This window comes from Zalophus californianus, chromosome 7 (assembly GCF_009762305.2).
Source record: "Zalophus californianus isolate mZalCal1 chromosome 7, mZalCal1.pri.v2, whole genome shotgun sequence".
Taxonomy (NCBI): Eukaryota; Metazoa; Chordata; class Mammalia; order Carnivora; family Otariidae; genus Zalophus; species Zalophus californianus.
The window spans coordinates 47,928,987-47,947,925 of record NC_045601.1 but is presented as its reverse complement, the minus strand read 5'-3'; the positions used below and the strand labels follow the sequence as shown (position 1 = coordinate 47,947,925).

Sequence of the window (18,939 nt, the reverse complement as noted above, 5' to 3'; positions counted from 1 at the left end):
CATTCATCATGAGAAACTAAGTTTGATATAGTGTCTATTACCCAAATTTGTCTTCTGCTCTAGCCTGGCCATATGGAGAGGGTGGATTCTGAACACAGGAATGGAAAGAGCTGCTTTGTTGATATCCCCATAGGAAAGTTCTGGTACTTTTTAAAAGGTGGTATAACAGAAGAATAGAAGGATAGCCCCTCACATCCATTCATACACTGGGGATGTGGAGGCTGTGGTAATGCCCACCGGGGATGCCACACTGCCCAGCAAAGTTGGCGGTGGTGCTGAGACCTCCATACTGGACAGGTGCGCTGTGGTGCTGGTTGGCTTGTTTGTCAGCAGAGCTAAGAAGCTCTTGAGGACCTCTGGGAATGCTTTGAGAGCACGTTGCAGAGGCTGGGACCCTTGGGGGGCACGAGCCAGCCAAAGAGATTGAAAAATCATTAATTTCACATGAAGAATTAAAACATTTTAAAAAATATTTTATGTACTTATTTGTCAGAGAGGGGTGGGGGAGAGAGAGCACAAGCAGGGGGAGCGGCTTGTGCAGGCAAAGGGGGAAGCAGGCTCCCCGTGGGCAGGGAGCCCGACATGGGGCTCAATCCCAGGACTCTGGGATCATGACCTGAGCCGAAGACAAACACTTAACGGACTGAGCCACCCGGGGGGCCCCACATAACGAATTTTTAAGTTAGTTCTCTAAATATTTCAAAGACATTGTTTGAAGGAGAACTTGAAAAGATTAAAGTGACTTTCTGTAAGATGATCCCCTAGTCACCAATAATTTGGCCAATTTAACACACTGTTCAAAATAAGGGTTTGTGTGGCTGGATTCAGCTGGTTAGCCTGTGTATAAATACAGATAACACTCGGTGGGTGTCTACTCCCTTTGTAGTCTTTCCCAGGATGGGGCTGTGGTTGAAAAGCCAAGCACTGGGGCTATTCTGCCCTTGTGATTCTGACCACGCACCTCAAATACCGTTTGTTTTTAGTGCTGTCTGAACCTTTAGCATAGAGTTCCCAAAGACATTTCAGGAGCCCGGAGGGAATTATCAATTCCATGTTCTCAGAGCTTGAGGCATGGGTCTGTGTCCCTACGAATTTCACACTATTTTTACATTAGTGCCTCAAACGCAACAGTTACGGATAATAATGCCAAGTAAACATGTTGTTCTTAAATTTACCTTTAAATTTAATTGTGCTTTCAGAGAAACTTGATACAGTTCAGGAGGAAGTCTCAGGGTGGTGATCAAGCCAAAGTAATGCGATAATCACATGGGGATGAGACACTGTTCCAGAATCGCTGAGAATTGCACCCATGCACACATGTGTCCATGCACATGCACACAGTGGTGGCATGAATCATACTTCCTGTGTGAGCACCCGCCTCGAATTAGCAAGACCTATGTCTTTCTACCATTAAAACTTCTTATATTTGAGGTAGCGACACTTTAATTAGGCAAGTTGTATTCTTTTATCAAAGTATTTGTTTCCAGATCAGTTGATGTGAAATATTAATTTATTGAGTTTTTCTTTTCTTTACGTATATCCACTTTGTTTGGCTAGACTGTGACACCTTTGGAATGGAATTTTTAAAAGGCAGCTGTGCAAATTTGATAGGTAATCGCTAACAAAAGAATGGTTTTGATTAGTCCCATAATGAACCATTATCGTTAGCTTCTTTCAACAGGCTTACAAATACAAATATGCCCATACATATTACATGTGTACTAAATGTGTGTACATTTTAATTTTAATGCTAATTCATATTTTTATACAGACTCAATACATGTTACTATTCAAGGTTGATTAAGTACAAGAGGGTTGAAATGCAGCCAATAAAACAAGATTAGAAAGAGATTAGAAACAAATTTTAATTAGAAAATCACCACCTCAAATCCTTTTAGGAAGTAGGCAGACATAAATAATAAAGAGAACCATTTAGAGACTTCTTGACAAGCAGCCCTGGGCTGGAATTCTGGAGGGTTGCATTCTCGTCACACCTCTAATGCTGGCTTTTTCTAGTGACCTTTAGTAATGGTTTGCTAGATCTTTCAGAAGCTGGGAACATCCTAGGTGATCAATAAGTGCCTCTGAATCTCATTAATCCCAGGAGAAAGAATCTCAGGTCTCTGTTTTCCTTACAGAACAATTTCGGAGTCCATTTGGACCTCAAAATGGCCTGGGACCAATTTGAAAAAGACCAACTCTCCTGGCTCTGATCTTTGGAGACTTCAGATATTCTGGATCAAGGCTAGATTCTATGGACTTGTAAAAAGACTGGAAATATTTTCTCTTTTTAGCGTACAAACCTTAATGTTAAAGATATTAAAAAATGTTACATCATCTATACCTTGTCATAAACTTCTCTGCAAGTTACCATTAAACTGTTTGTTGTTGTTGTTGTTGTTGTTGTTTTTTACCCCTTGAGCTTCAGTGGAAGTGTCGCAGAAGAGATGAGACTTGCTCTGGTTTTTGTCACCAGGTAAGCGTCTCCTCGAGGGTCACTCTGCCTTCATTCGCCTCCGGGAACCTACCCTTGTCCTTCAGGACTTCCGCTTGCTTTGTTTGGAAAGGTCCTTTGCGACCGATGCCTGCTGCCCCATCACCCTGTGAAGATGATCAGCATCAGCTGATTAAACGCAACAGTACTTGGCGAGCGCTCTGTTTCTCTGTATTTCTTGGAGTTGTTTTCCACGGCCGCTGTACCAAATTACCGCAAGTCTGTGGTTGAAAACGACACGAACTTGTTCTCACATTTCTGTAGGTTTAGCAATCCAACACAAGTTCCACTGGGCTAAAATTAAGGTGTTGACAGGTGTTCCCTTCTGGAGGGTCGAGGGGAAATCCATTTCCTTGCATTTTGGAGCTTCTAAAGGCTGCCCACGTTCCTTGGCTCATGGCTCCCGCCGTCGGTCGTCAAAGCCAGCAATGCTGCATCCGTCTGAAAAGGACATGTGAAGCCGAATTCTGTGCATTCAGAAATTCTGTGCATTCAGAAATGGTGGAGGCTCTTTGTAAAGTTAGCAATCTATGGGGAACCCCTGACCCTAGTGGTGGACTGCTTTTAAAGGGGGGGGCGGCATGTATGTTTAGAAACAATAGCCCTTTCACCAACAGCTCCCCAAGACCTGGTGGGCAGACACAGTTCACAGACTCAGAAGGGAGAGAAGTAGGCCCATCGGGCACCAAGCCTGCTACCACCTACGTGCTGGGCCTGACAGAGTATTTCTTCTCCACTGAGCTGCCTTTAAAGAAGAGACACTTGTTTTTGGGATCCCAGTCAGGGGCTTTCTATGGGAACGCCTATTGCTGTTGGTTCAGTTCTGCCTCTTCAACTCCCCACCCTGTTTTGAATCATTATGAAATAGCGCTCTTATTCCTCAAAAGTACAATACAATGTAACTGGAAAGAAATCTTTGAAAGTGCATTTGCATTTGTATTTGTAACATGTGTAATAAGGCACCTGTATTAGAACCTTACCAAATGATCCTGTTCGGGCCTAAATTTCATCCTTGGCCTCGCTCTAAAGGAAAGGCTTCCTATGAAAATTGACAAACAGATGCTAGGGGGCCTGAGGAACCTGCTTAAGAGAATAGACTGTTTTGAAATACTTGAGTAACACCAATTTGGAAAAAAAAATTATGCCAATTAAGAGGCTTTTATTTTGTAAAGCAGATGCAATCAGCTATTTTTCAGTATATTGTTAGTAGAGTTTTGCACCTTATCCACTTGGGAATAATTGCAATGAGTTTGCTTGAAGATATTCTATATTTTCACCTTGTTAGCTCGAATTACTGAGATTTTGCCGTATTTAGTCATTTTTAGGGGGAATGTTTTTGGTGAAGTTTTCTTTTTTTGCTTACACTGTAGACTGTTCTTCTGAGTGGAGAATGGCTGCTGAGTGTGCTAAAAAGTACAAAAGACTTCAGCAGGAAGACACTATTTACGATCATTTGAAATTCTCCATCCCTAGAAAATTCTCAAATTAGGCTTATGAAGGCAATCCGATTTAGTTAACTGCTAACTGGAGAAAGCAAAAGCTTATTGGCGGGACTGGCATTTGGACTTCTCTTGTCCTGGGTTCCCACCTCCCCTTACCAGCAACACGCCTCCCGTGGCCCATGTAACACTCCTCATGGGGCCCTTCTACCAGGCGCGGCACCCAAACAGTGCTCTCGTGAGGCCCTGTCAGCCTTAGTGGCAATTAGTGACGGTTCTTGCTGGTCCCTCCACATAAAAGGTGCCAAATCTAAGATCAGATGTGATTATGATGGTTCACATGCCTTTGCTTTCTCGCACACGATAAGGACCCTAATGTCTTAGATGTTTTCTATACGGCAGTGAAGTTAGTAGGAAAAGTGAGTGCTTTCATCAACTGAGGGCTTCTGTGAGGTGATTTCAGGTTGAGTAGGGGATGGACGTGGAACTGGGGATGTGTGTCTCTGGGTTTGTAGGTCTCTTTTTTTTCTCTGACCCCTCAGGACTCTTGTTCCTGTTTGTGTACTTATAATCAGCATTCCTTGGCTTCCGAAATCACTGGTGTCATTTCAGCTTTTTTGGTTCAGCAGAAACTTCACCATTGCTTAAAGTTTTTTTTTCTCTTTGCAGTTAGAACTGTTTCACAAAGCCGTATGGTGCCACCAAGCCTCCAGGAAGAATGCAGAGATTTCATAATGTAAAAGGAATCACTCATTCAAGAAAGCCCTGGTAAAGCTAATGTAATGAGCTGTGGATTTCTCTAGAGATCTGCTGCCTGTTTGATGACAACAGGACACGTTGTTTTAAACAAGGAGGTTTAAAACTTCCAGTGGAGGTATGCTATTAAGTTACAGGATTTTTACTTCTCTCTACATTGCTCAATCAACAGTGGCTGTGGCTAGGTTTTTTTGTTTTTGTTTTTTGTTTTTTTTCAGTGCAGTGAAACCTGCCTCCAAAGCATCCTCCCAGGCCAGGCCTTCTGCTTTAGGTCCCTGTGGAGAGGTTCCAAGGTTTAAAGCAATTCTCAAACTTATTCAGGAAGCAGAACTATTGGAAATCACAGAGTTTTTTTTTTTTTTTTTCCCAAGAGTGATGAAAAAATACTGGCTTCCTGAGCCCAAAATAACCAATTAGAAAAGTCAGTATAAGTCAAACAGAATCTTTGAATAAACTCTGAGATCTATATTGTTGGTAGCAGCAGCAAAATTTAAGAAAAATTTAGAATATAAAAGATGATCACTGATAAATTTCTATTCATTGTTTTAGAAAAACTTCTCTGGTTGCCTAGGAAAAGACTGCCATTTTTCAGTTTTATTGGTGGAATACCCAGGCTGACTTTCGGAAACATCCGTGTTCCAGTGGGGCGTAATTTCACAGTTACTGGTATAAAACTGTATCAGCCGCGCAGTGCTCTAGAAAGAGTTGATAATAGCATGTGATTATGACCTTGAACACGGTATTCAGAGTTTACTCTAACAGCTGGCTGACAGTTGAGGCACAAGGAAATCTAATGCTACATTCGTTATGTGTGATTTCATTCATGGCTTATGGGAGAAGGGATTGGCATCTAGACCCGAGACACTCTCTCCAGGGTCACTGCACGGTCGGTGAGGAGCTGGCCTGTCACCGTGTGCTGCCAGCACGCTTATCCCATGCTTAGAGAATGGCATCGCTGCTCACTGAAACGGGAGAGATGGTCACTAAGGCTGTGTCGCTTAAGAAGGAATATATACCGAACCAGAGGGGAAAGGGCTACTTATTTAGAGAAGTTCACCATCAAATCACTGGACAGGAGAAACAATTCATGGGGAAAGTCAACACTTAACTACAATCAAAAGGGAGCCCATTGTAATTTGCTGATTTCTCTAGGCACTCTCAGTGTGGTGTTGAGCAAAACTCCCTCAAACATCTTCTACTGGATAGGCAGCCACGATTGCGAAAAATTCCTCTTTTTGTTGCTGTTGTCAACACCTCTTTCCACGGTTTTCTGAATTATATTTAAGCCTGATACAGTGTATCTGATGTTAGCACTCACCCAATTTAGCATTAATTTCTCTGGATGGAAATATGAGCCATATGTTTATGTTAGTAATAGCAGCACTACGCATTTGATCATTTCTGAGCTGACTGATTTTTTTTTTTTTTTCATCTCAAAGAGGCAGTTCTGGGAGTTTGTATTCATTTTTGAAGCATCAGCCGCTTTCAGTACAGAGGCCACACAAGTTTCCTAATCTTATTATTTTTTAAAGATTTTATTTATTTATTTGACAGAGAGAGACACAGCGAGAGCAGGAACACAAGCAGGTGGAGTGGGAGAGGGAGAAGCAGGCTTCCCGCAGAGCAGGGAGCCCGATGCGGGGCTCGATCCCAGGACCCTGGGATCATGACCTGAGCCGAAGGCAGACGCTTAACGACTGAGCCACCCAGGCGCCCCTACTAATCTTATTTTATTTAATTTCTCGACTGGTCTGACTCTGATTAGAGGTTCAAATAAAATTGTGATTCTTCTATGCCTTGATTATGTTAAAGCATTTCTGTCTCTCTCCTGAAACAGCAGAAACTGCATGAAAATTAATTGTTACAAAGTTGTAGCAGAAAAACTAGTATTCGTTGAGGTGGCTCTATTACTAGATTTCCAGATGGCTGAGATTTTTTTTTTAATATACTCAACCTCACTTCATAAAAACATTTTCACAAGGGTACAGAAATCCAACCAGGAAGCGCCTCTTTCCAAGCACGCTCGTATGCACATAAACAGCTTCGATTTGGGGAGCCAGCAGGGGGCGTGTAAAACAAAATGAGTAAAAAAAAAAAAAAAAAGGTTGCACATAGAGTGATTTTAATCCATTCCATTTTTAAATACCACAATAAATTTAATTTTCACAATAAATTAAATAGCCATATTCAGTTTACAAAATAGAATTACTTAGTGTGAAACCAGTATTTACAACAATATACATTATGTACATGTCATTTCTCTCTGTTGACACAGAACATGGAAGTAAAAGGACTTTAAACTTTCCAATGTGTGATTGACATGCTACAAGTACCATGGTCTATATGAGAAAACAATAGTGCAAAATCACCACAGGAACTTTGGGACAATGTCAATTTTATGAGATACGACATTCTTTCGAATAATAAGAAAATAGTATTTTCTGTTTCCACGGCACCAATTCAGGAGCTGAATTAAAGAGCCAGCTTTCCCTTAGAAAAGAATGCATAACTGAATCCTCTACTTCCTGAAGCTTCACAGCCATTGGTACGTTTTCACACATCATCTTTTGGCTTAACTCTATGAAAATGGCGGGCGACAAATTCTGACTCAAAGGAAGACTAAACTCTTTGAGAATAGCTGAAGTCACTTTCCCCCAATACCACCACCTTTTCTTTTTGTAAATATCTTAAAAGATGCAACTACTCGGACAGTGAATTATTTTTTTGTAACTTTTCTATAGAAAAAGAATTGATCTTATATTTGGTCACACAGTGTGTATGTACAAGTATACATGGAAAAATGACTTGGATAGTTGTGTCTAAGAAAAGTGCATATTTTAATCTAGAGGAGACATTGTGTGTCTCCAGCCACAACACATAGTGTTATATGACTTATTATTTTAGGGCCAGTTCAATGTCCTCCCAGTGATCTGGTAAAATTTTTGATTGAAAGGGTGAAAAAATTTGCGCAATTTGGTAATGACAGAGGGGTCCACCTCTGGATGAATGCGCCCCTTGCTGCCCGCCAGGCACTTATTAAAGATAATGTTAAATCGCAAGCAGTAAAACCCTCTGGTAGCATTGAAATATAAATTGTACTGACTTATCCTAGGGGGAAGATTTAGGAACTTCTCCACGAGCTGAAGTTCTGGCAGAGGTTCCGTGATGAGGCGATCTCCATCGACAATGTGAAACTGCTCAATCGGAAAGTATTTTAACCACCTTTCCAGATGTTTGGTGTAGATGCTGGTTCTTACTGCCTTGTACTTTGTGTTCACTTCGCAGGTATTAGGATCTATTGCCAGCTTCTCAAACTTGTAGTAAGTTTTATTCTTCCTCTCCTTCCCCTCTAGCACCTGAGTGTAATCAGAAATAGCTCTTGTGGTTGGCTCCCTGACAATGATCAACAACTTGATGGATGAGTTCATCTTGTAAATCCTTTCCGGAACCTCCTCCGTGATAAAATATGCCGGGCTCTTTTCAATTGTGATTTGCTGTGGGTAGGAAAAAGGCATCTTTTTCCTGTACCACTCAATGCCTTTGGCATAATTCTCATCATTGTCAAAAAAGTGGATTTCTTGAGAGGCTTTGACCACAGCTGGATGGAGGTTCAGCATCTCAAGCAGGGCCCTGGTGCCCCCTTTCCTCACCCCAATGATAATGGCCTTGGGGAGCTGCTGGACCAGGTCATGAAGGCGAACCTGATCCTTGGAAGCGTTGCCTTTCCGGAACTCGTGCAGCAGGCCACGTTTAAACTGCAGGGCACGGAGAGGGAACTCGGCCTGGCCGCGGGCTCCGAATCGGCCTTCGATGGGGCAAATGGGCTGTAGCCTGAAAGCAACAGAAAGTGGCTTTTAGAAGCTCCTGGCGACTAACTTGTCATTTTTCTGCTTCCCTAGTTGGAGTAAGACTTTAGATGCATAAATAAAACCTCTGGTTCCCAGCCTGCTGCAATCCCTAATGAACATGTTTGGGAAATTTTATTTTAAGCAACCCTGTATTTAATGGAGCACACATAATTGATGGGATTATTTTTATTAGGGCTCCTTAAAATTTTTATTCGCCAAGCACTTAATTGACTACAGCGTGCACTTATGTTCGCAATACAGGACAGACAAGTGACACCAGCCATACTAATAGCCTTTTAACAGCTCACCAGTTAACATCATTTAGAAAACTCGAAAGGCAGAAGATGACCATTTTCAGCTGGGAGGCCGAAGCCTGTCTAGGAGGCCACGTCTTTTGGGTTTCGTGGGGTAGTATTTTCTTGCAGCTCAGTAGCACTCACGTGGCACTTAGAACTCTCTGAGATCTAATGTGAGTAGAGGTCCTAGTCTCTGCCCATGGCTAGTTGTATCAACAACCTGCAAAAATCCAATCTTGGCACTTGCTGAGCTTTTCGTTCTATCAGAATTTCTGCCCTTGGCCTTGGGGACAGCTAGGCGAATACTATATTTCTTCTGCCTCTCTCTCTCTCTCTCTCTCTTTCTGTCTGAAGAGGTCGAGATTATGTTTTTACTTTGCTGAATGTAGGAACAAATCCAGCGCCATCGGCAAATGCTGTCTATCACCTCCCACGCCTGGGAGCAGAAATCAACCAGACCTTGGCAGAGCCAGAAGCTTTGGGTTCTCACTGCCAAGCCCATGGATATCAGGGACTCAAGTGCAGGAAGGAAGACGTGCAATGGATGGAGCCAGAAAGGAGGATTTCCACTTCAGCATTGCCCTAAATAACCACCACCACTGCTTTTTTTCAGAGAGAAAGGCGTGGTAATAATCATAATGATATCAGACTAGAGTTACTGCTTGATTTGACACGCCCAATGTCTATGGGTGGCATATGGAGTTTCCTTTTGGGTTAACAGTCTGGAACCTAACTGAAATTTATTCTAACTTCCCTAAGTTTATCTGAAAAGGCATTTTAGCCTTCTTGCTAAAGGGTATAAGACTAGTCAAAATGGCTGTTAAGCCAGTCCTCCAACTGAAGCTTCTAGCTATCCTAATTATTTGGTGTCTATGTTCCCCTCTCTGTGGCAATGAGGCTGTCTCTTGCTTTTCCCAAGAGACCCTATTGTACCATTCTCATCTTCTGTAATGTTTATAATTAAAGGAAGAGGGAAACTTTGTCATGCCACGGCATTCTACAGAACTGAGGGAAAAGAGTTTGCCTGTCTGTTTAAACGTCTATCATAATACTTATGGAAAACTATACTCATATATTATTTGTCTGTGGTGTTTGTTTTTTATGATTTTAGAAGCAACTCATGCTCATTGTGAAAAACATGAAAATACGGAATAGTATAAAAATAATGGGGTTCACATTTAATGTCTTAGGGAAACATGAATTTTGTTTTTATAAATTTGTTAACAAGATTAATATGCTAGAGCTCTACGTGGAAGATATAAAAGCAGCAACACATACATAGTCAAAGATATTTTTAATTGTGACATTGATGGGGATAGCACAAATTCATCTTTCAGCTCTTCTTGGGTTCTGGTTGAGAATTAGGCCCTAATTCCCTACAGCATCCGTGGAATGTAATGGATGGACTTCTCTCCAATGCATCTAGAACATTCCTTTTCTGTAAGGACTTAATTCTCTTGCAGAACTCTGGTCAAGAGAGCCTGAAACAGACCATCTCTGTCCTGTTAGAGCGGGAAAGAATTTCCCTACTTCTAGAGAGGGCTGTTCCTTCTTTCCTTCCTTCCTCTTTCTATCTTCCACCTTGGCAGCTCATACCCTGCAGAACAACTGCTTTTTTGACTTCCTAACTCATGATAGGAGAAAATATATTATTTCTATTTCCCGAAGAGTAGATGCTGAGCATGGGCCTCAGACATGGGAAAAAACATGGAATCTTAGGACTGGAAGGGACAGTTCAGCCCCCCACCCAGAGAGCAGGGTCTTCAGTTACTAAAGGATAGACCTAAGTAAGTATGTGTCAATTTCAGACATAATTTTGTTCAAACTCTCAAATTAGAGGTTTTGGGAAAGCCCAAAAGCTGTCCCATTAGAGACCAGACACCAAGTTGAAAATGAAAAGAATCACTGACTAAATAACTACTATGTTAATGATCACTGGATCAACCACTCAATAAAAATGAAATGATTGGAAGCTAACTGAAGGTATTGGGAAGAACTTGACATAAAAGTTCCATCAGGGACAGGACAATGGTGTCCACCTCAAGGCTATTCATTAATAACTAAGTACCACTTTAGGGAACTACTTGAAGTCAGTGACAAGCTCTGGCTTATACCATTTCCCATAGTTAGCAACCAGTGAGTGGGAAGTTCACTTAGGAATTTTGAATTGAAAAGCATCAGAGGGGTTCACTTTACTAGTCAAAACTGACACTGGCTGAAGGAAAATAAAAACCACTGCAATATTATTTATTAAATAACCTAGTGATAAAACCTATAGATTAGAAAAGGAAAATTGTAAGGAAGATATTTTAAGTGTGGCTGCATTTTCATGGAAAACGGGAAGTGAATTCATAGAGAACATATTTCTATCTTTCCAGTGCAAGAATTGATTTTAAAGGGCAAAGAAGGGAGCTTCTCATTTCAGAAATTAACTTCTTGTCTTTTCCAATCATACCAAATGTGGGAAAGTCCAGAGGTACTCAATGTGAAGCCAGCTGATATTTGGGGGGACTTCTGCAAGTCTAGTTAGTACCTCTCAACGGTTTGCTTATTTAGAGCCAAGTGCTAGTTCTGTAAATTTCCTCTCCCTGGATTTTTCCATTGTTTTCTGGGCAATTACTCTGAGTGACAGCCTCCTCATCTGGTCCTTTCAGCTCCTGGAAAAGAGACCTAATTTACATGGTTAAAACTCCCCAAGCCTGCAGCCATCTTTCTAAGGCAATGGATTCCAACTTGATGAGCTCCTTTCCAGGCTCATACATAATTTTAACTCTCACAGTAGCACATTCATTGCTCACTCATAAATTTCAAAATGAAGATAAATAGATACAGCATCACTATTTTGCGATGGCTAGAGGTCGACAACCAGATGCACACAGACCACACTGAGCTCTAGTAAAGGACATTTTTAACGTACATGGCTTTATCCCTTCTCTGAAAACAAATGTCAACGCACACAGAATACAAATGGATCTTGATGAACACCTTGGTTTGAGCAACTTGGAGCTCTTTCTTTTAAAGGCTCAATAAATCAAAACCAATACTGCAGAAAAGCATGTTTCTTGGGAATTTTGAGAGAGGAAAACAAATGGATAGGTTTAGGATTATGTCCTAAGGAAGTTTAAATCAAGAGACACTTGAAGTCACACAGGCATAAGTATGTGTTGAATTACCTACCTATCCAAGCTCCCAACTCTGGCGACTAGATACAGCAGACTCCCAACCGCAAGGCTTCCCAGCACCAGGAGCTTCTGTCTCAGCCACGCCTGCTGTTTGAATAGCATGGCCCTCCATCAACCTTCAGGACTTCTGCAGCCTGAGAGACAGGGAGAGAAGGGGACTCATCAGCAGGCGTCTCCAATAGGCTCTGTGGTTTGTCACAAAGCCACGGAGGGAGAGGACAGGCGATTAAGTGATACTTCATGGAGAAAAGATCCCATACTGACCTTGACAATGTTCAGGGTGTAAGAGGTATTTACCCAAATTTGCCTTCCTTTTCCTGGCCCATGTTATAAGATCAAATACTAAACTAGGGGGAAGCTACTAACTAGACAGAACCTGCTGGGCAATCGACAAAGTGAACTAATGCATATATTATAACATATATATACCCTGTGTGTGTACATACATATATTTGTTGTTATCGTTAGTCATTCAAAGAACACCGATAAAATGAGCAGCCGAGTAACCTGAGGTTTGCCAGTAGGGCAAACAATAAACTGAAGGTTCTGCTCCAGAATAACCAGACAAATGTAGAAATTCCTGTTCAGTAAGTGATCATTTGGGGCATAGCAATGACATATTTTACTTGCATGTTTTTTTGTTTTGTTTTGTTCTAATTGTGAAGGGGGTGAGATCAAAAGCTAGTTCTTTATTCCCCGAAGTCATCAGTGGTAACTATCAGGACCTCAGATATTGGAGGCCAGTGGCTCCAAGTAACCTGATGTTGCCCTTCGCCTCCTCTGCCCGGTCCTGGACTGGACTGACTGATTTTTGGAAACATGCTGAGACTAGATTCTCCTGCTGTGTGACCCCCTTCTGGCTCTCAATGAATTCACACAGATTTGGTGATATGGGTCTCATTCTTCTATCATGACAGAAGCTTACCGGGAAGCTTTGTACTCTTATTCTTGAAATAAGGCTGGTTGAGGAGTGTAAGGCTTTATGAGTGCTATTATTAAATTTGGGGGGAAAATGCAAGCTTTCAATTCAGCCTTTCTTATTAAAAGTAAATCCAATCTTCCTTTCAAGATAAGATGGTTTGTTTCTTATTGAAACTCAAAATAGTAACCCGAGAAGAGGGACTCCAGCAGTGGGCCATGGGTAGAAATTGTTTTCTTGCAATGGTATTTCCATGTTTGCTATGTGGAAAGGGATATACCAGGACTGATTGACTGGTCTATTCATTTGCTCAGCAAGAGATTACTGAGCACCAAGAACATTTCCAGCTATTCTATTAGGTTTATGGGGGATTCCGAAAAAGATCCTGAAAGAGTTTTAGCCCTTGGAAAACTAATAAGGGGAGAAGTAACTGCAAAACAACCAGAGAATGCAACCTAATGATAATGTATAAATAAATGTTGACGGAAAAAATGAAGAAACGGTCAGGGATGTGAGCTCCATGGGAATGATTTGTGGAATGTAGTACATGACCTGGGGAGGAGGGTTTAGGAAGAAATCCCAAAGGAGAGGAGGTTAGAGCAGTATTTATCCAACACACAGTCAACAAATATTTACGGAACATGCCTTATGTGCTAGATTCTCTACCAGGTGCTAAAGAGACAGTGGCCAACTGAGAGTCTGTGGTCTGGTGGAGAAGACAGATATTAAACCAGTAAACATAGGATTCACATACACTTACAAATTGTAATACCAAAGGAAAATTACAGGATACAGTGAGAAAGAATAACGGGAGGAAGCTATTCAGTCTTGCCTGGAGGAGTGACACTTGGTCTGACAGCTGAGGATGAGAAGCAAGGAGGACTGGACTAGGGCAGAGTGGGTTTCAGGCAGAGGAAACCTCATGCACAAAAATACCGAGGGGGAAGAAGGCTTGGCTAGTTTGAGAAGCGAAGGAAGGCTGGCGTGGCTGGACACAGGAATTGAGGGGGACAGAGGAAAGGCTAGGAGCCACAGCAGAGAGGAGGCAATAGGAAATGGGTCTTTGCAGGCACTGGGTGAGCCTGTGCGTCTGACTGAGACATCTTGCATTGTGTGTAGGTAAAATGGGGAAAGAAGAAAAAGAGGTATTTCAGGAAATTCTCAGAAAACCCTATGAAATTTTTTCCACTTTATGAACAGGTAAAGCGAAGCTCAGGCAATTTTCTCTAACTTGCCTGTGATTAGACGACTGGCAGAGGTAAAGTGAAGGCAAAGGCAGTAACTTGTGTCGTGTGATTCAGGGCTGCCCCGAAAGAGTCAATTTTGTGTGTCTCAAGGTTAATGTCTAATGTCGAAGTCCACAGTTGGAGCCACAGGCCTTTAGCACGGGGCTCTGATCCCTGTTGAAATGCAAATACTGCAGCAATAGGGTGGAGAAAAGAAAGCTGTGTTCAAGTCCCCTAATCACAGTTGCCTCTTAGTAGCTCTGTGATCTTTGGCGTGGCTGCCCAGATTCTCAGGGCCTCTCTTTCTCTATCTATAAAATGGGGACAGTCTCTGACCTCCCTACTCCGTAGGCCCACAGCGAGAATGAAGTAAGGTTTCTACTAGGAGCATCACTCGACACAGATTTATTGATATGATGCTAACATAAGGGATTATATGTCATCTTTTGTTAATGTGAACGAATTCCATGTGTATTCACAGAGTGAGAGAGCAAGAGCTATTATGTAGTTGAAGAGGGCCAGCTACAAATGGGACAGATGAGAAGAGTCAAGGTAGGGGCGCCTGGGTGGCTTAGTCGATAAGCGTCTGCCTTTGGCTCAGGTCATGGTCCCAGGGTCCTGGGATCGAGCCCCACATTGGGCTCCCTGCTCAGCGGCGAGTCTGCTTCTCCCTCTCCCACTCCCCCTGCTTGTGTTCCCTCTCTCGCTGTGTCTCTCTCTGTATCAAATAAATAAAATCTTAAAAAAAAAAAGAAAAAAAAAGAGTCAAGGTAAAAGTGCTTGTCCCATGGCCTTAGGGAGGGTCAGCAGCCTCATACAGAGGAGCAACCTGGAAGGAGGCTGGGGAAGTCACCTGGCCTCCTCCACCATCGAAACGGAGTGCCCATGCTCTGCTGCTTCAGACTCTACCGCACAGTGCTTTGTCCACTTTCCCCAGCTCACTGGCGCCCTGGTCTGTCTCTAGCTATAGGTCACTTTCTGTAAGGCCGGGGCTACATCCCAAATCCCGGAGGGAAGGCCTCTCGGGCTGATGGCCCAATACAGTCATCTCCGACCGACCGCCTCTGCGTTCCTGCGGTCCGTGTAGTCACAGGCACAGTGAGGCCCTCCACTGCTGCAAGTTCTGGATTGGTGTCAGCAGCTGCCTTCGTGTGTGGGAATCACCACATCGCCCAGCAATGGGCTAACCCTGCTCGCTGGCTCAGAAGTACCAGAAAGCTACCTGAAGGGTGGTGAGCCCAGAATCTCTCTGCTTGCTGCATAGGCTTGGGGTTCTCTATCGTGAGCTTGCAGAAACTTTAGAAAATGCACACCTACCACCACCTTCAGAGATTCCAATTTAATAAAGGGTCTGAATTAATCTTGCATCGTGGTTTTTGTTTTTGTTTTTACAGTGGAGTGAATGACACATAAACCTTAGTCATAGTCATTTTCTACTGTCCTTTTTTTTTTCTCTTGAGTAACCAAGTTCAGTAAACTCTTTCTCCTTAATTTCTTCTTGCCTTGTGTTGTGGAGGCACTTAATGCCTCCCTTATTTCTTAACATCTGGGCATGTTCTCCTTGTGCATTTCCTATGGCCTGTATAGTCTGATTATTCTTCCTCATACAAGATATTCTGTCCCTCATCTGTTTTTTGGCTATTCGCTGGATCAAGTCCGATCTCTTCTTGAAAGTGTGCGCCCTTCCCTCCGAGGGCCCAGCTTGGACGGTCAGCCTCCCTTCTTGTTACTCTCCAACACCAGCCTCTGTGCCCTTCCGGTCAGCTGCTTTACTGCTTTTCATACCTCCTCACTCTCATCTCTATGCTTCCACCAGCTTCCTCACTGGCCCAGAATGGCTTTCCTGCATTTCCTCCTTCAAGACTCCTGGATCCTGTTAATACCTTCCTGGAGAGGGTGATCCTGGTGGATGGGCAATTTGAGGGGAAATCCCAATATACTGCCCATTAGTGGGTGGGAGTGGGTCAGGTCCATTGTGTAGATAATTAGAGGAATGACGGGTGATCACTGGGCTTAGGGATAACATGGGGAAGACATTTGCATGTAGGGGGAAAATGACCGGGGCTATGAAGGCTGCAGAGGAAACAGCCCGAGATTTAGAAGACATCACCACAAAGCTATCGAGCTTCTGCTGCGATGCACATGCCATCTGGTAAACAGTAGGTTATGAAACCTTACCGAATATGAGGCCACTACTTTTTCCACTGCCACTGGTGATCTTTCATTGTCAAAAGCTCCAATACTCCACCTACAGACCCTCCCTTCATGGTGAGTCCAACGGTCACCATGGAGGTTTTGCTCCATGCGGTGAGCTGCTACTGTCAGTCCAGCTTCTGTTGGAGATGCCTTAGATAGGCCCACTGGGGAGGTTCTCCACACGTTTGTTCACACTGCCTCCTCTCCTTATGGCAGGCCCATGGCACCCTCCAAAGCATCCTCATGTCTATCAGGATGCTGAGGAGAACCACAATTTTCATTCGAGGGCTCAGCTAGTATGAACGAGTTGTACGTGGTGAAGTGCAAAGACCAACTGGACTGGGAGTCAAAGACCCTGAGTAACATTTTGGTTTGGTTTTATAATGGAAACTCTCTGATTTTTGCTATCCTCATCTGTACAATGAAGATAATAAAGTCTATCTCACAGGGTTATTATGACATGAGCCTTGAGTAAGACAAGGTGGGATAGAACTTATGGATATTTGGGGCACATTACAAAAATGAAGCATAACAAATATCTTCAGGAGGCTGATATATTTGTTCTTGCAAGGCATTTTCAAGAGGAAGAGAGTAAAATAAATGCAGTTCTCATTAATAATATAGTTAGATTGTGAAAAATATATAAGCCTTTTTTAATAGAAATAACTTTTAATGGAAACTACTGTTAGATATTAGAATCCTAACACTATATTCTCTCTTCAAAGTGAGATGGCAAAGCATGGCAAAGCAAAGAATTACCAAAAACAAAGACAAGAAGTTAACACTGTGTTAGGCAGAAATCACTTGGAATTTTTCAGAAATGAAGAGGCCAAGCCAGGAGTTTCTAATAAGTGTCCCTAGGACACAGGTAGTGAAATCTATTCTGTTTTGTAATCAGTCTCAGACTGTATGCTAAGAGACAGTATCCTAGCAGCCCCTGAATAAACCCTGCTCAGGGAAGACCAAAGGTACGTGGTTGATTTAACATTCAAGATGCCTCTTTGGTTTCCCAGACCATCATGAAGTGCTTGAGCGTCTGCCAGATTGGGGTCTTTTTTTTAAATTTTTTATTATTTTTTAAAGATTTTATTTATTTATTTGAGAGAGAGAGAATGAGAGATAGAGAGCACGAGAGGGAAGAGGGTCAGAGGGAGAAGCAGACTCCCTGCTGAGCAGGGAGCCTGATGCGGGACTCGATCCCAGGACTCCAGGATCACGACCTGAGCCGAAGGCAGTCACTTAACCAACTGAGCCACCCAGGTGCCCCCAGATTGGGGTCTTAAAAGCTGGGAGTTGCTGCTCTTGGTCTGAGCACATAAGCCAAAGAGAAGTCACACCATCCAAGGTTTACCAAAAATAGTATTAAACTGGGGAGAAAGTTAACTGCTCCTCCAACCCCCAAGTTCTTTCCCTTTAGCTATGCCAGCTTTAATGGATATCTTAATAATCTTTCGCCACAGCAATCATACTGGTAATAGGCAATTTATATAAAATTAAAGTTTTTAAAAAGTTTATTATTTCCTTTTATGTATAAAATAAAGGTTAAAGACCTACAGTGACATTTAAGCCCTCCTTCATCTCCAGTTTTTAATCTCTCAGTGTTTTTCATTTAGTGTGCCAAGACAGTTTCCCCAGATTACTAAAGCTTTAATAGACCCGGTATTTTAGCTGAACAAAGCAGAGTATCTAAAATAACAGAGTACGTGGCCAGAAATGACACATTGTATAGACATCTGGCTGTTTCCTGAAAGCAGCACTACGCAAAGGAACAAATGATTCCCAAGCTGAAACAAAGAAATAAGGGAACTCAAAAATAATAATAAAGATATGTTCAAGTGGCGCTCAAAAGCTTGTAGACATGGTTACCACAAGCCCCTGGTAGCAGTAAAAACAGTAACAGAAAGAATAGCATTGAAGTTCATTAAAAACGACTGAACTCACATAGCAGAATTATTCCAAGGAAATCATAACTGTCTGTTGAGTATTAGCTCATTTAGCAACAGCCTGATAAAGTGGACAGGAACTATACTTATTGAGCAATATGCTCTCTGTTACTTTCTTTCACATTTATTATCTCATGTTATACAAGGGAACTGTGAAGTATTATCTATTTTTTTTTTTTTTTCTGATGGAAACCGAAGAGCAGAGAGATGAGCAAGTTATTTACCCAAGGGCATGTGGCTGGTAACTGCAGAAGAATTTAAATTCAGAATTAGCTGACCCCAAAGCATGTGGCCCCTTGATTATAATGCCGTCGTGGAGCTTCGGATGCTCACCTGGGAGACTCTTAATAAATACTTGTTTATTGACTTGATGAGAGCAGACAAAACCACTTAATGCCACCCAAATTACCTGCCATTGAACCTTGAAGTAGAAGATGGGGAGATGAGAGAAAGTAAAAGAGTCAAAGAGTTCCCATGGGGGGGCAGGCGACAGGGGCATTTTAGATATTTTGAAGCTGATAAAACGAAGGGAAAATATTAATAAGTGATGATAATGATGATGAAAATGAAAGGTGCTGTTCTTATGGAAAAATGTTTTTAAAACCTTACAGAGTGGTTTTCATATTCACCATACCATTTC

At 42.3% G+C, this 18,939-nt stretch overlaps 1 protein-coding gene across 6 annotated transcripts in view; it reads right to left on the bottom strand.

Annotated features, from left to right (window-relative positions):
• Window positions 1-1,195: 1,195 nt before the first annotated feature.
• Window positions 1,196-18,939, bottom strand: part of HS3ST5 (heparan sulfate-glucosamine 3-sulfotransferase 5) — a 266,124-nt gene continuing 248,380 nt past the window's right edge. For 5 of the 6 annotated variants that reach the window (XM_027603927.1, XM_027603925.1, XM_027603929.1 and 2 more), the window contains 2 exons: window positions 12,011-12,149; window positions 6,795-8,520 (listed from right to left, as the gene is read on the bottom strand). In XM_027603927.1, coding sequence (XP_027459728.1) covers window positions 7,590-8,520; window positions 12,011-12,117 — 1,038 coding nt within the window. In that variant the 5' untranslated portion in view covers window positions 12,118-12,149 and the 3' untranslated portion in view covers window positions 6,795-7,589. Of the gene's footprint in view, window positions 2,936-6,794; window positions 8,521-12,010; window positions 12,150-18,939 lie in introns of those variants that run through there. The other variant, XM_027603930.1, reaches the window with a different exon arrangement.